At 36.1% G+C, this 17,947-nt stretch overlaps 1 protein-coding gene across 1 annotated transcript; it reads right to left on the minus strand.

The window, feature by feature from the left end:
* Positions 1-1,671: 1,671 nt before the first annotated feature.
* LOC115443748 (short stature homeobox protein 2) lies at positions 1,672-17,797 on the minus strand. Its single transcript, XM_030169292.2, has 5 exons — positions 17,560-17,797; positions 12,037-12,221; positions 7,622-7,679; positions 2,947-3,140; positions 1,672-2,740 (listed from the first exon to the last, which is right to left on the minus strand). Exons 1-5 carry the CDS (start codon positions 17,795-17,797, stop codon positions 2,537-2,539), a joined length of 879 nt encoding a protein of 292 aa, XP_030025152.1. The 3' UTR covers positions 1,672-2,536.
* Positions 17,798-17,947: the final 150 nt, after the last annotated feature.

Consider the following 17,947-nt stretch of genomic DNA (forward strand, 5'->3'; position numbering starts at 1 on the left):
GCCCTAATTGGGCGCTCCCGATGCGAGGGCGGCGCGTTTTTTACACCAAGAGCAAACATACGGAGTGCGGACGGACGACGACGTTGCATCTCAAATGATTATTCGATACACTGTACTTGTATATACGATACAATGTACTTTTGATTTTAAGGTTCATTTTCTGTTAGTAATGTAGATTTCAATTTACTAGATTGGTAACATAATTTTATAATATATTTCTAAGGTAATACAACATTTTGGCCCAAAAAATACAACTGAAATATTGAAATTAGGTACTTTATCCACTATTCATATTAAAAGAGGAAAAGTTTACGAGCTTGTTTGTAATTTGGTAGGGGGCAAAGCTGGAACTAATAAACCGAATTTGAAAATTCTTTCACTAATAAGAAGCTACATTATTCCTGAGTGCTTTTTATCCCGGTAAAATATAAAGCGCAATTTTTATCATGGAAAAACTATTGTACGCGGGAAAAGCCGTGGGCAAAAGCTACTCATAATTTATCCCTAATCAAATAAATGAGTCAGCGAAAACAAAACGTTATACTTAATCATAAGTAAGACTATAAGCAAACATTTCCCGAGTGTGGTAATAGGAAAAACTTGCTCATAAATCAGATTTATAAATGAAGAAATAATATCAATTGCCGATTCACCCCGAGCCCGACCCGGCGGCACCGCCGGCCTGGCCGCGTGATTTATACTGGGATTGTCAAATCACCATCTCGTCTCTATCATTATTATGTACGACGCTTACGAGATATCATTTCGCCATTCACCAAGTGTGTATGTATCATCATTTGTGGCTATATTAAAAATTTATTCTGAGTTAAATAAAATAAATATTTAATTAGGTAAAATTAAAGTTGGTTCAAATTAGTTCTTATATTTGCTATAAGTATTACTGAAAATAACATATACCTATTACCTTTGTTACCTATTACGTACCTATTACGTTTTTAGTTTACAGATACCGTGTGCGAGTTTTATTTCAAGAAATATCTTTTACACGAATGGAGCCGCGGGCAAAACTAAGCAAGAAATAAGTACCTATATAATTGACGAACTAATCACGCGTTAACTTTGAGACATTCTTAGAAATTACCTCGTCATATCTGTGTCAAACGTTATATTATTAAATTGTTTCCAGTTGCCAGTTAATTTATAACCGTATCACCCGTCACTACCTATTCATGACAATGACATCGTAAAAAAACCAAAGCGATAAAGTGTTTGTCTAATATTTATTGTTATTAGTAGGTACATAACTATGAACAGAGCAGGTCTAAAGATTTTAAACACGTGCTTACTTATTAAATTATATTTACAATACCTACTATATTATAAAAAAAGCAAAAACGATTTTTCATAGTAATAATCAGTAGCTGATTTACATGCTTATTTAAACTCCAAATTATCATACCACTTATTTTTTTACAAGGACGCAGTTAACAGTAAAATACAGAAAAAAGCAAACACAATTCCAAATAAGTACGTATTTAAAACAGTATTAGAGTTTACAATTCAAAGAATTGTATGTTTATGCTTACTATTATGACTAATACAAATTGAGTTAAAATGTAAGCAATATTTTCATTATAAATAAAAACAGAATATCTTACTGTATCATTAACATTTCGAATTGTTTTAAGAAATAACGTAGCGAAAAGAGTAACTGTTTTTGATTATCCGACTAGCATACGAACTTGATTTTTAAATAAATTGTGCGGTGCCATCTACTTAACAGTAATATTATTTACAACACATTTACCGAACGTTATGGATATCTAGTGTTAATATTTTATATAAATCCGCAAGATTAGTGACAATGAACACTTACACGAATAAGCTTAAAACTAAGAAATGAGATCTTCCTTTCCAACACTCGTACACTTATCACAGCTTATTAATTTACAAATATTTCACAGTCCGATTTACTCCTTTGGTCAATATTATTAGATTTTTATTTATTCATAACTTCAACGATTTATACACGAGTATTACAAGCGAATAGTTTTACTTATTTTATAAACACATCTTCGATCTTATTTTATCTACATGGGTATGATTGTGAATCAAAATCGCCAGGAAATAAAGAATACTTTTTTATGCCATTCTTCCTCTTAATAAAAAGTTATAAAGCAATCATACATAAACACTAAAAAAAGTGTTAAGTTTTCTATTTATAGTTGGCATCCATATTATTAGCAACAACACACCGTATACTTTTTCATTTTACAACTAATAGGGATGTTTCGGTGTAATCTATATATCATACCTAATAGATGGTTTAGAAAATATACCTACTTACTTAATGCAGAAATCAAAATATAAAAAATGTAGCTTTTTCCACTTCCCAGTAATTAGTCGATACACAGATGAAATGCTTCTAGGCTGGTTGTTGAGGTCTAGAGTTCTTACGCTTTTTGTACTACCTAGGTATATTTCCTAAACGGAACTATGGTATGAGATATCTATTCAAAACGTAAAGATGGTTTGATATCATTTTGATAAAGGAATACTTATTCCTTTTTGTCGGCTATGTGTCGGCCGGTGATGAGGTTGGTGTAGTGGCGACCGGCGGAGGCGAGGTCGCCCTCGCCGCCGCCAGCGCTGCAGCGTGTCGCCGCGCTTTCAGTCTCAAATCAGCAATTGAGGATGAGCGGCACCGGGCGGCTAGAGCAGCTAAACTAGCATATGGCGGACATAGAGCTGCAGCCGCTGCAGCCGCTGCACTTGCATACTACAAATAAAATACGGTTTTCATACATTTTTAAGAATTTCAGGAAAGCTCGACAAAAAGTATTGATTATAACGCGACTATAGCGATATATAGTCCCTCTATTATATTCTAGGAAGGAAAATAATTTTATTTTACTACAGCCACAGGGTAAGTTCAATTACGTGCGTTAATACTAGAGTTTGCGGTTACTTTTATCAGACACTAACCTGATGTGCAGCAGCTGAGAGCAGCGCCGAGTCGAAAGGCGCGAACGCGGCGGCGGGCGGAGGGTGCGGCGCGAGCGGCGGCAGCGGCGGCGTCGGTGGCGGCGCACGCGGCACCGCCGACAGCCGCGGCACCGACACGTACGGCGCCACGCGGCACGGCTCTAACGGGGTACCGCCGCCGCTCACTAACAGACCTATCGGATAATGTACTACTGAATACGTGAAAATGAGACTGGTGACAGATGATATCAGGTTCCGCTGGATAATATATTGCTGAATATATGAAAAATACATTGATGATAAATAAAATAAAAATGCATTGATGCCTTGATTAAACAAGTAAGTACCTAAGTACATGTTTTTTATTTACTTTCCTGGAACAAAATTTGACGACTAATAAATCAACATAAAGCTCTATCTACGTTAGGGATTTTGCAAAAGCAACGGATATAACTTGAATCGGTCATACTCAGCGAGGCTGTACCAAAGAAGGCTAGTTAAAGCCTAACTTTATTTAAACTGGACAAAGACACGAGGTATATACAATTTAAATTAGTAGAGTAACTCATTAACATCATTTATTTCTTGATTAAAAACTATTCCGTTATATTTAGTATTCTTCCGCGAAAAAAGCTTTAAGGCATGACGCATGATTGATAAAAAAATTATATTGTGTAGAATATTATAAAAATATTAGAAAATTGACTAAAATATGTTTGGAAACATAATTAGAGATATTTATTGCCCAATATTTTTAATGAATTGATACCGCAGTTGTACCTTTAAAAATGATAAAATAAACAAGATTATAATTCTATAAATAACAAACAGTAATACAGAGACAAGTTAATCCAAACCCGAGTGACACAGCCCATCGATCCGCGTCTATCGTCAGAGACAAACGAGCGCCGCGGCCGACGACTCAAATCCAACCAAATCCGTTCCCGAACTTCACTTAATTAAATTGATATTTAAGTAAAGCATAATTTGCTCATAAATTAAGAGAGATTCGTTGTTTATAGCCCGCCCGTCGGGCGAAGTAGGCAATTAATAAATTAATGCGGATCTGCCCGAGTGAAGGTGTTCTGCGGGCGGCGTCTAAAAGATTCATTAATTTAATTACTCTTTACCTAACACTGGCTCTCGATTAGAGAAGACACGGCTTTATTACTTTACAACCGTTTACTTTGGTTGTTATAGAAGAGTTCTGAAATAACTGCTAATTGCTCACACGTCTTGTTACGGTAATATGTACAATTAATGTATTTAATTCTCATTTAAGTGCATGTCATATTCATATGTTCACTCATGGGCGTTATTGGCTCGTACATAGAGCATATTTTAAAACTAGTGGTGGGCCTGCTACCGGCCACAGTTACCGAATCCTTGGACCTTTGCAGACAGACAAACAAAAGCTTTTACTTATTTTAGGACCGAAAACTAAAAATTATTAGGTACTAGGAATGTTTTCGAACACAATTGAAAAATTGCGTAAATGTATTTGCATAAAAAATTTAATGAAATATATTTATATTTGTCCTTATCTGTTTGTAAAACTCAACCGCATTTATTTTAGCCTAAAACAGAAATTCCTAAAACGGATTTCGTAGTAACGCTCATAGAGTTTCGAGTAGTAGTCAATCATCGCTACTACGAAAATTAACGCGAATCGCGCGAGCGCCATCGAATTCTATAGAATAAGGAGATTTTTCGAGTATTCGATGACTGTAAAAGTTTGGGAAACATTCTATGTCAACATCTTTAACAGTTTTCCTCGCTCACAAATATACGCATAAGATCAATTACAATAGAAATATAGACCTTAAAAAATAGGTTTGTGAAGGACATACAAATAATTTTGTAAGAAGATTATAAAGCATACCTAATTTCAGTACTTAGAAATATTTTATTTTAATTAACACTAAGTACATACAGGACTGTCAGCACCGTGTTCTGCACCCTAATAAACAGTTTATTACAATTGGCCGCATATAGCATAAAATGTACGAATAATTGTGTTATACTTGTTAAAACACAAATTCAGAACATTTATTATTGTTATTTAAATTCATGTAGGTAGAGCTACAAATAAAAATAATTTATTGGAGCGAAGTTATGGAAACTGACGCGAAATTATTACCCTAACGTTTTGGAATAAATTTTCGTTTTTAGCTTTTATCGGTTACATTAATGTTGATAAGGTGTGATATTTCGATGCTCCAAGGCGGCATGATGCACAATATTATATGTATGTATGGAGTAGAGCACGGAGCAGGTCGGCGCGGCGCGAGCGGGAGGCGAGGGTGGCTCGTGGGTACCAAGCGCCGCACCGCGCGTACTGCTTACTGTAAATCAGATCCTCTCCGGTCGCCGTCGGCATTATCAAAATGGATGCTCCCCGCGCGTATGAGTTATTTCCATATTTGACACCGAATTACTTTCCAGAAGTGCTGACATAAATATACAAACTGCGCGTCCGGCTGCGCGCCGCCCGTCGCCCTTCGCCCCTGCGGCCGCCGTACATTTATTTGATTAACTCTGAGTTGTTTAATTTAATCGAATTAGAAGGTAAGCCGGCGCAGGGCGCTTTGCCCTCTCTCGCTTATTTTAAAATAGTCGTGAACATCTTTACAGCGGTTTCTACGCGATAAAATATCGCCACCCTCGCTGTGCGCGAGTAACTTTACAATTTTATGAACAGGGCAACAATTAAGAGTCGGTGTATTCTTTTTGCTCAAATTTCACGGCTGTTGTGATTGTTTTTATGGCGGACTCCGCACACCCCGGAGATTCATGTCTTCGTTAAAAATGAATTCTTAATTTTATGAAGATTCAGCTCCTTCTCTTTATGATTTAGAAGAAGACGATTGTAAATGTAGTGTTTGTTTTGAAAGAAAAACAGTGTATATTTTGAAGTTATTTACTTACGAAAAGTAAAATTATTTATTGTTTTTTTTCACAACTGAATTAAGTAACTAAACAATTTTTAATGTAGAGATAATTTTTTCCAGTATCCGTTTGATTATAGGAAAAAATGCAAAGAGCAAACAGGTCACCTGATTATATCTTATAACAGTTTAATGTAAACAGTCAAAATTCGTTCAACGTTGGACTAAAATAAATTCCATGAGGCGTAGAAATGAACAATATGACGCCGCAAACGATTGTTTCAATCAATAACAACATCGCTATCCGCGATGCTCAGTTAAATGGGTACAACATAACAAATAACCGTTTCATTTCACTTTATATGATTATTCTCGTGTTAGGCGGGGGCGGCGCGGGGTGAGGCACATAAGTTAATAAGACATTTAGCAGGGGACGGCGGGATTGCGTCCGAATGGCTCCCTCGGGGAATCATTTTATTCGATTCCAACGGGCGGCGTTTTTTCCGCTCTACGCTCCGTTTAGCGGTTGCTTAGCACTAGTGCTCTCACAATCACGGGATAGTGCGATGTGCGATGTTCACGAATAATGCTCAGTCACATTTCATTTGTACTGGAGAGATTACGAGAGGAGACGTCGCATTACCGCAGAACGAGTAACGTAGACTTGACGGGCTTGTTATAATCTCATTCCTGTGTCATGTTAGTAGGGATGTGGGACACCACTTATTATGATTAATGATCATTAAATACGAACGAAAGATTTTGGTGTAACTACGATGTCATACTAAATTCCAAATAACTCTTTAGATGTTGGTTAGTGCATTTTAGACTTTTTTAAAATCTATAAGTAGTACCAACAAAAATAACAAAAAATAAATAAATTTATTATTAAGGTACTATTTACTAGTATTTTAAATAATATATTCGACGAAGTTTTCTAATAACGAGCAACAGGCACACTGTGTAGAGTCAAGATAAATATAACACTAATTAGCAATTATTTACCTAAGATTTGAAAGTTCGAATTATTTAATAAATAGTTGTTCATGCATAAAATGTTGAAAATTAAAGAAATTACTGTTACGACAGCTATCAGGTTATATCAGTCAGTCAATCGCTAAGTGCGTTGTGCAATTCGTACAATTTATCGCTCGGGGCGTACCTCCGGCGGATTTTTTACCGAGTTCGCGCGGATTCCCGGCCGGTTCACCATTTTAATTATTCATCCGCGTGAGTTATGGTCGAATTAAAAAACTGTTAGAGTCGGACCGGCGCGGCGCCGTCGGGAGCGGTAATCGAGTTAGACGAAGTCATGGAGAATACATAATGCTGTAGTACAGACTACCGAGTACTGAGCCAGTCCAGTAGAGGGCGCACCCGCTGCGGTCGCTCCGGTACACTCGTTGATGTAGTACAATTTTCGCACGAGCGAATTCATTGCGATTACACAGCGGTGCCAACTCGCCAACTAGTTTGCCAGAATCATTTGCAATTTGTAGTTTTCAACTACATTAAACAACGAATCTATTTGGAATATGAATGTTTGAGGTCGGCGCATTTGTTTGCGTTAAGACGAGCACGATCGTTAATTGTGTTAACGATGTTATATTTTTATATTTATGCAAAGGAGTCTGTAGTGCTGTATATTTTTCACGCTTGAAATGTTTATATCATGTTGTTTTGCTTTTGTGAATAATTTACCGTTTTTTCTAATTAACGACATAATAAAACTTAAAGATAGTCAATCTTCACCAAAACCTTTGTACAAGTAATTAGTTTAATCTTACCTTTGTGCATTTGACTTTCATGTTTCCGACATTTAGCGCGCCGATTCTGGAACCAAACCTGCAAAAACAAATTAATTGATTACGTATTACTATGGTAGATGGTAGAGCGCGTAGAAAATAAATTTGTCTAAATATACGGTGAACGGGTTGGCTGTCCTTTGTCACAAAAATGATTTATAAAATACTAGTTTTTGCATTAGCTCTTCTTTTAAAGCTGTTGCCCGTCGAACGGAAGTAATGAAAATAAAATAATTTTATTCATGTTACTCAAATACAGTGTTTTCTTTCAGTGAAAGAGATTTTACGACTAGTACAATATTTCAGCAGATATCTCACAAAGAAACTCAGAAGCTTACAAAGTTTTTATATTAACATAGAATAAGAGAACATAGAAGTATATGTTAGGGTTTCGCTTCTTTGCGAGAGTTACTTTAAGTAATTTACTTATCTACCATATCGAAGCGAAATAGTTATAATTCAAATTAGCAATAAATTTTAATAATGTTAAAATATTCGATAAATATTAAAGGATTTAGTAGAATGCAGGTTTTTCTGATAGCCACGTAAAATGGTTTTTAGAAAAATATTATTTTTTTATTGTTTTGTTTACTTTTAATTTGTTATCAAAAACAAAAACAATATCCCTTGTTTATGAGTAATCCGGTTACGGAAATACGGTTGATAGAATTTTTACATCGGAAAATAATTCGGACTAAAGTTTATTCTCAATTATAAATATAACTTATCGCTGATAAATATTTTGTCAAATGTTATGTCATAAAATTCAAAAGCTCTATCTTTATTAATGGTGGCAACAACTAGGCATATGACGCTAGGTTTGATGGTCATCACAGTACAGATGGACGCATGGGTTTTGAGAGGAATAGGTTACGAGTTTTTACCTTTCAGTCTTCTAATTCGCCATGATAATAACAGCAATGAAACTCTAGATTTTTCTACTGTAAAGCGTAAGCCTAATTACCCAGATAGGGGCTCTATTACATATGTAAAATACGTTATACAATTATCTTATTGATAATAGAATGTAACTGTAGCAATATGTCGAGAGTATATCTATTTATCCGCCACAGGATCATTCACCCGTCGGTGTCTCCTGTCAAGGAATCATTAGACTGGCCAAGCTACGAAAGTCTACGAACTACGACGCGACGATACGTAGCACTAGCACAAACCAACTGATTGATTGATCTTATGCAAAACAGTCGTGATTTAGTTATTTCAATGTTATTGTTTAAATAAACAGGGGCCGGTAATCTCGTCTGGTGGGTACGAAATAATCGCGTTACAGCGGCTCACACGTACGAGTGTAGCCGGGCAGCGTGTGTAGTTAGTGCAGCGCGACGGGCAAATAAGGGTAACCACATTAGCGAGGAGGGCACGCGCCACGCTGATTGCATGTTGCAACCGAAAGTTTAATACATATGAAATGACGGTATTATCTGCATTTTATTGATGCGTTCGATGCGTGTTGACGGCTGATGGTGATTATGGCAGTGTTTTTATGTTTTTGCTGATTTTAAAAGTCGTTATAAAAATATTGTGTAGTTAGTAAACATGAGAAGTCTTATAATTTCATACATACATACATAACATCACGCATTTATCCCCGAAGGGGTATGCAGAGGCGCAACTAGGGCACCCACTTTTCGCCAAGTATGTTCCGTCCCATGATGTGATAGGGGGCGAGCCTATCGCCATATCGGGCACAAATTCCAGACTCCGGGCTGATACTGAGCAGAAAAACCCAAATATCACTTTGCCCGACCCGGGATTCGAACCCAGGACCTCAGAGCGCTATTGTACCGGACATGCAATACAACTACGCCACCGAGGCAGTCACTATTATAAAATTAGCTGTTAATGATAAAAAAATCCTACGTTCAGTCTTACGTTAAACTTTTTACGTCGTTTTACTTTCTCACCTACTGTTTTGAATACTCAATAGCTACAAATATTAAATTACCAACTTACACCCATTTAATTTTTTATAAAGTATCAAAAAATACAAGGGATTCTCAGTAAAAAATAAAAACAAATACTTAAGAATCATAGGTACATAATATACGTTCGGATATAATATTTACAAATTTAATGTAGGTACGTTACTATATACCTCGATGCACATAAAAAATCTGTAGTCACATGCAAATCAGCCTCAATAATAAAATCTATTCGCATCAACGCTAATTTTATTGTTTAGTTGTCCCGCGCGGAGCTCTCGTGACGACCGATACACTAACTAGGGGCGAATTCATTAGCTCTGATTAAATAAGACAATACGACTACTCAAATAAACACAACATTCGTGCTTCTTCGCATATTATATCTACGTATGTGTAGAGAATACATGTTATAAGTATGACATCAATCGGCAAATTAAATTAGGGATAACATGAAATACCTTGTAAAGGTGACCTGAAAATAAAAAAATGCTAACCATAAATTATCATAATGAGCAAAACCAATAATACAGCGTTAGCTATCCAACGTGTATAATATAGATAATTATTATTATTATTCAAGTCATTGACTTATTTGGGATAGTAAACAATGCTTATATTGATGTTAGTAAGACAACGGTTAGGCAATGTTCAATAATGTTCACTAATTCACTCATATAGGACTAGTATGATATTTTTTTTAAATGTGTGACATAATCACTGTGAGTATTGCTACCGTATACGATTGCCAGCTTCGGCCGGCACGTTTTACTGGACCTACATCAACTGATCGCAGAATACGACTCCCCTACGTTGATACATTGTCCACCACGTTTGCAGTGATGGACGGCTTTTTAGTGGAGCAAAAAAATGTCAGAAATTACATGGAATTTACAAAATATTATAAGTATAAAGAATGTTGCCTATACCTAGTATAGTCATTCATTTTGACTTGGGTAAGCTAAACAGACTTCTAGGAAAGTCAACAATATAATGGATTCTTTATACAACACACTCATGCCTTTTATATCCAAAGGGGTAGGCAGAGGCGCAGCTGGTGAACCCACTTTTCGCCGGGTGTATTCTGTCCCTTGATGTGATAAGAAGTGAGCCTATTGCCACATCGAGCATAAATTCCAGACTCCAGGCTCATACTGAGTAGAAAAATCCAATATCACTTTGCCCGACCCGGAAATCGAAGCGGAGACTTCAGCATTGCAGTTATGCCGTAGTGCAATTACGTCATCGAGGTAGTCCTTCATTATAACTGCTAATATTTTTGTTATATTAGGAAACACAGTTCCGTTCTGCACAGCGACTAAACTAAGTGCGCACATAAAGTCCATGCGTCCTAATGAAATACTCCGGCATAAAGACTCGTGAATGAAATAAATTACGACGAACGGTCAATATTTTTAGTAGGTATCGTTTGAACTACAGTTTACATCGAGTAGTACCACAGAGCTCACGTTTTGGTTGTTGAGATATTTAAACAAGTTATTCCTCGGATTCTTATTGGTTTCTCTACCATTACTTGTGCCTTGTTATAATAATTTAGTATTGAAATACAATCTTCCTTAGGAAAACCGTAATCTCTCATATACCGAAATAACCTAATAAGTCAAAGCTTGGTCACCAAAATGTGGCAACAGGACGTGTAATATTAAAATTAATTTTTATTCGTGTTTATTTTGTTCGAAACTTACATTTTTTATTTTACACGTACCACACGAATAACTTATTGTAAAGTGTTATTTTCAAGACGATAAGCATGCAGTTTCATTAAGTAACGCAATGTCAAATTGACCCAGTATAACTATTCATCGCTCGAGTTACTTCGTTCCAGTAGATATTTAGAAAGCTTCAGTTGAAAATACGAATCAATAAATCCAAGCAACGTAATAAAGCAGCATTTACACTGGACGTTAGTGAAGACACACGTCGGGGTCAACCGTCCGTATACAGCGATACTTTTACGTCCCCTACCGTCGCTTCACTTAACACCGATCAGGCTCTAATCGCGATATATGGCCGATAAAGTGGCACTTGTTGGAAACTCGCAGCTAATTACGTGCATTAGTAATGAGAGGGTCGCAGCGATGTTAAGTGCCCGCCTATTAGTGCACGGGGGATGCAAGCGCAATCCCGTAATTAATATCGCACGTGATCATTTTTAGTGTAAATGCTCCCTTAGTTTACTTAGCATAATATTAAATAACTTTTGAATAGTCGAACCAGTTCGAAATTAAAATTTTTAAGAAAACAGTTGATGGGAGAAGGCCGTAGACAGTGGGTTGTGTAGGCTTCCGGAGTAGCAAATTGTCTGACCAAATTGCATAAATTGTTTTTTTTTCTAAATTTATACGTAAATTGTTGTGCTCTAACTATTTAATTGATTGTTTCAAGGTATTATTTATTTAATCTTCATAATTTTATGATTTAACAAGATTTTACCTGTACTCTTGCTTCGCTAAGCCCCAAACGTTGGCTGAGTTCTTCTCGCATGAAGGCGTCGGGGTAGTGAGTCTCATCGAACAGTCTCTCCAGCTCCCCCAGCTGCTCTAGTGTGAAGTTAGTCCTAGAACGGCGCTGCTTGCCACCCCCCGCGTTGTTGCCATTAGGTGATTTGTCCACAATATCTATAGAAATAAAAGTGGTTGAAAACACGGATCATTTCAAAATATTTAATTTGATATGAAATGTTCTTTGTTGGAAAATTATACAAAACGAAAATTGTACATTTCGGGGGCATTGTTTAGAATGGACTCAGAGTTTGAGCTTAAATTATTTTTGATAACATTTTTTTTAAGGAATATATGGAATTTATTTACATTACCGGTGTTAAAGATATGACGGTATAGGTGTGCAAACGAAATATTTTATATGGAACAACAATACGCATCGTTTATAAATGCTCTCTGCGCGTTTTCAATGCACATACTTATACCTAAAGTGGCTAGTTTGTGTAACGCGTCATCAGTTCAAAAAAACCTCACTTGCATATTATGCTATACTTATGTCTTATAATTTATTTACATTTCAAAATAATTTTAAATTGTCATGAACATTTCCAAAAACTAACACAAAAACAATAGGTCTTAGTATAATAAATAACAATAAAATAAAAGCCGTTAAGGCAAGTGTACAAATAAGATTGTTTAGTAAGAGGTCATAACAATTTATTGAGTGCATGGCTTTTAAATCAAATTCGCACGACTTGCTACTACTCCCTAAGTCCCTCGGGACTATGCATTGGGGCAGGGGATACAAGTTAGTAGGTCTTACGTTAGTCCAATATTGGTAACATTTAAAAGATTATTTTTTCGACCAAAATTTACTTAATTTTAATAAACTAAAATACGTTTTACTGCTAATATTCGAATGAAGTATTACGATTTGAATTGCATTTGATTATAAATGCATATACAAAAACATAGTTAATAATATTACACTTCTAAATAATATGTCAGTTGGAACAGAGTGTGTTAACGACAGCCTCGGATCGCGCGACGTGTCACTCAGACCATGGGCTCAAGAGATAGAGCGAGCGATACGCTCAACAGTGTCGTTTGAAGCAATTTAGCAAATTGGGAAGCTCGCCTTTTTATACGGCAATTATGTAAATGGAGGGATTATCCAACTGTGGGCGGCGTTCAGCCACACCCGCTTTCCCCTTTCGCCTAGAGGCCATCGGAACTCCTTGGACACTTATCTAAGCGCCGTGATTAATTGCACTAAGATGCAGGGGACATTCCGTTTCAACTCTAAAACTGTGTAATTTATTTAATTGAGACGCTTTTCCGAACATCCATTAAATACTTATTCATTTTATATCCGTGTCGCGGTTTGCGCTCCTTTATCCATTAAATAATTAATTTGCAAATCCAGTGAGTGTCGAGTTGTACCGACGCCATCTTTTTGCAATTAGGATATATTTAATATCCGCCCGGATAGCGACTACCGTACACAAGGTGTTATAGCCAGCCATAGTGGCCAATGTAAGTGTGTCGCGTTCCAAAATCAACCTTTGTATATTCGGTTTCAACAGGCCGGCATAATTATGTCGATTGCTGAGGGTTAATCACATCTCTTCAGTCATTCTATTCGACTCCACTCCACTTACCGTCAGGTGCAGTGGGATCACTTTGCCGTGCACATATATAAAATATATATTTTATAAATATAAACAAGAAAAGTTATTTGTGCTTGTATTTGTCACGTGGTACTGGCTGCATGAACTTCTTTTTCCCGAATAAAATTCGCATTATGTGTATACTTTATTACAATCATATTAGGTAGCATTAAAATTAAATTATTTTTTCGAATTTTATCACTGTTTTTATATTATAATTTTGTCCCGACGTTTCGAAGACATTGCAGCCTTCATGGTCACGGGAGGGATTGAGGTGTTAGTCATCCGCAAAGTCAGTTACAATATCTACCTAGATATTACAAAATTGTGCCAAACTTCATCCAAAGATATTTACCGGTTTATGCATTAGTCTTCAACTAACGTACAAACAACTTTACAAACTTGCACGTGCCGTCATAATATTAGTAGAATAATCAATATTTGGAACTGGCTTGATCTTTAATAGAAGTTGGAAGAATATACATATTTTAAAATTGTACCATTATACACGTGGTAAATTGAATCTTGCGCAGGTTTAAGATCTATCAATTCTTAATTAATAAAACAAAACTAAATATAGATGGAACATAAAATTCAAGTGTTACACCATGTTTCATACTAACACATGTTTTACTTCTGAATCGGGACAAAGAAATGTTCTAGAATTATTGTTTTATTTTCTCCGCCTAATAATATAATGGTCTATATTTTGGCTCTCTTCTAAAGCGTCTGCTTTCAATACTAATTGAAATATTAAAAATACATTCACTCGAATTTTGGTGTAGAGTTAACCTGTCAGTGGCAAAGGGTCCATATAACCCGATTCCTGCCGGCTTAGCTTTATGTGGAATTTAATTATCATTAGAACGATTTGCAGACCGCATTCATGCACATCAGTACCTATATGTTGTATTGGGTTCCCTATCGGAAAAATTCGCCTTTCGCCACTGTAACCTGCAGACTATTGCTATCGGTTTATATAATAATAATATCAGCCCTGTATTATAATACTTGCTCACTGCTGAGCCCGGGCCTTCTCTCCTACTGAGAGGGTTTAGGCCTTAGTCCACCACGCTGGCCTAGTGCGGATTGGTAGACTTCACACACCTTCGAAATTCCTATAGAGAACTTCTCAGATGTGCAGGTTTCCTCACGATGTTTTCCTTCACCGTTAAAGCGAACGATAAATTCACAAAGAATACACACATGATTTTTTAGAGAAGTCAGAGGTGTGTGCCCTTGGGATTTGAACCTGCGGACATTCGTCTCGGCAGTCCGTTTCACACCCAACTAGGCTATCGCCGCTTGACTCGTTTCTTCATAATATTAATTACAATCCAAATATTATTTTCATTATTTTAAATAAAGTCAACCCATTCAAGTTTATTTTACTAAAACAAAAGCTATTATCAATTGGGACGTAACAGTTATAAGGCGCTTTCAATTTTAGAATTTGTTCCGCTACGTTTGTGATTGACTGTGGTACATAAAATTCTAATTAAAACATAACATATTTTTTTGCCATAAATCCTATTATCTTATATTCAAACGTCTAATTATATTTTATGTCCATACATCTATATGCATAGGCTATCTTCGCAACCAAGTTGTAGAGTGTAGGGCAGTTTAGTATTTTTTATTGCTTTGAATGACAAGACAAGCTTGCCGTTCACCTGATAAGCGATACGACCGGCCATAGACAGTAGAAACACCATCCACCACCTTGAATTACAAAGTATTGTTTGGTATTCCACTGCGCTCGCCATCCTGATACATAAGATGTTAAGTCTCATTATGTCCAATAGTTACACTGGCTACAAGGTCCTTCAAATCAGAATTGATGACTACACACGGGTGCTTGGCGGCACAAAAAAACATTACGGTGGTACCTACGCAGGTGGCCTCTCACGTATAAGAAACCTACCACCAGAAAGGACAGCAGTAGGTACACACATTACATGACACAGTCTTTTTTTTAAACGGACTGCAAAAAAGTCTTAGTGATTGTGCCGTGGGCCACAACGTAATTCCATTTATCTACTTATGTGTCTAAAAACGTAATTAAATTTAACTTTTATTTTAGTAAAAATATTCACAATTAAGTAACTAAATGATTTAATTCTTATAATGTTAATATACAGTAATGTTAATATCAAGTAATATTGAGAACAAATTTTTTAGATTTAGTGTATTTTTTGAAATGTTAGATAAGTCACTTGAAATAGCTTAACATATTGGGACTTCGAAGATGCAGCAGGGAACTCCTCAACATAAAATAGGATGAGAATAATTATTTTAAGTATTAGGTTCCGTTAAATGTGTTTTATAAGTAACAATAAAGCAAAAAATAAAACATTTTAACAAAATAAAACCGACTCCAAAAACCGTTACAATCCAAAAAATAATTCAAATTTATATATAGTTTGATAAGACATAAAATTATTAAAAGAAATAATCAATGTAGTTTTCTATTCGTGTTATATACACACTAAATATTAAGGCGGTTGCCTAATTTCTTTTTATTTGCTTACTGTTTGTATCAATTCGTGTTTATATGCACACTAAATATTATTTTAAGCCGGTGCTTAATTTTTTTATTTCTTTATTTGGCTAAATTTTGTACAAAAACTCTCGAATAACATTATTCTAATTGATACAATGCAATATAACAAATTATTATGAAGTGTTATAGCCTTCCTCGATATGGAATGGGCTATCCAAAACTAAAATAATTTTTCAATTCGAATTTTTTCACGAGATTAGCGCGTTAAAACAAGCAACCTCTTCAGGTTTATATGTTAGTGCCTATAGACTAGTATTTCAAAATATTAAATGCTTATTTAATCATACTTGTCGCAGGTCGAGCACTGTGAAATTGGGTTTTTTTGCTCAGTATCAGCCTGGAGTTTGTGTCCGATATGGCAATTAGCCTGCCCCAAATTACTTTCAGTCAGAACTTATACTTCTAATGGCGAAAATTGGATGCACCGGTTGCGCCTTTGCCTACACCAACACTTAAAAACATCAACTAAGTGTACAACTATGTTTATCAGCGGCGACGGGTCCATATAACTCGATTCTTGTCGTCTTCCCTTTATAGAGTATCTAATTATTATTATTATGATTTGCAGACCGCATTCATGAAGTAGGTACCATTACCTATAGTATGTAGTGTCGGGTTTCCTTTCGAAAAAAAAACCTTCATTATTGATGTTTATTTACTATACATAAAAATGAACTATACAATATTTACTTTCTTCATGAAGAAATGACTACTGATTATAATTAGTACGGGGAGTAAAAAAGATCAGGAAAAACACTGACGAGTGAGAGATATTGTAACTGCAGTATTATGCTCCTCTGGTTAATTAAAACAAAAAAAAATATCAAAAAGCTGGATAATGAAACGATTTTATTATTTAACATAGATACCGTTTTTATTTTTTATTTAGAAATTGTATAATTCATGCAGGCCAAAGCCTAATATCCAGTAATATAAAAACTAGAGTATTACACCAAACCTTGTAAACATTATTCATAGTTTCACTTTCGAATATAATAAAAGAAACCATAAAATGTATTATGTACTGTCTTCTTGAAAACAATACTTTACTATAAATTATTCTAACCCTAAATGTAAAACAAGAAACTGTAAGTTTCAAACAAAATAAATATTAGATAATATAAAAAAATGTGACTTTAGATACTCAAAGGCCACAACATCATACTTTCAGTCAGAACTTATACTTCTAATAATACCTATGCTTTTGGTAATATTGTGTATTAGATAGTTATTTTCCATTAATACATGCCAAGCCACATAAAACTAAACGGCACAAACTTACCGTGTTTGTGATCATCGTCATCATCATTGGCCGACTCTCGTTTATAATGCTGAACAGGGACAGGAGACAAAAGCCAGTTGCGCGGCCTCTTCGCCGGCGGCGCTTTGTCTTCGAGATCAGTGATATCCACCTCGACATCATCAGCGTCTTCGGGCTCCCCGGGCTCGGGCGGGGGCGCGGGTGCTTCGCCACCCTCCAGTGACTTGCTGACGAAGTCCGCGAGCCGCTCCATAAGCATTACTGCCGCGAGCACGCGTCGCCGCGCGCGCCCTCACGCCCGCCGCGACACGCTCTACAGCTTACACGATGCTCCAAAAGGGGCCCACACGCCCACACCTCCACACCCCGTCCAAAATAAACAAAATCCACCCCACACTATGGTCCATAG

The sequence above is a fragment of the Manduca sexta genome, chromosome 25 (genome assembly GCF_014839805.1).
Source record: "Manduca sexta isolate Smith_Timp_Sample1 chromosome 25, JHU_Msex_v1.0, whole genome shotgun sequence".
Taxonomy (NCBI): Eukaryota; Metazoa; Arthropoda; class Insecta; order Lepidoptera; family Sphingidae; genus Manduca; species Manduca sexta.

Bases quoted from the DNA above. Each gene is read 5' to 3' on its own strand.
- LOC115443748 (XM_030169292.2), bottom strand. From the start codon at position 17,797: ATGCTTATGGAGCGGCTCGCGGACTTCGTCAGCAAGTCACTGGAGGGT. The intron at 7,680-12,036 runs GTAAAATCTTGT...TTGTTTTTGCAG, and splicing joins TTAGCGAAGCAAGAGTACAG to GTTTGGTTCCAGAATCGGCG. The intron at 2,741-2,946 runs GTTAGTGTCTGA...TTTTATTTGTAG, and splicing joins TCTCAGCTGCTGCACATCAG to TATGCAAGTGCAGCGGCTGC.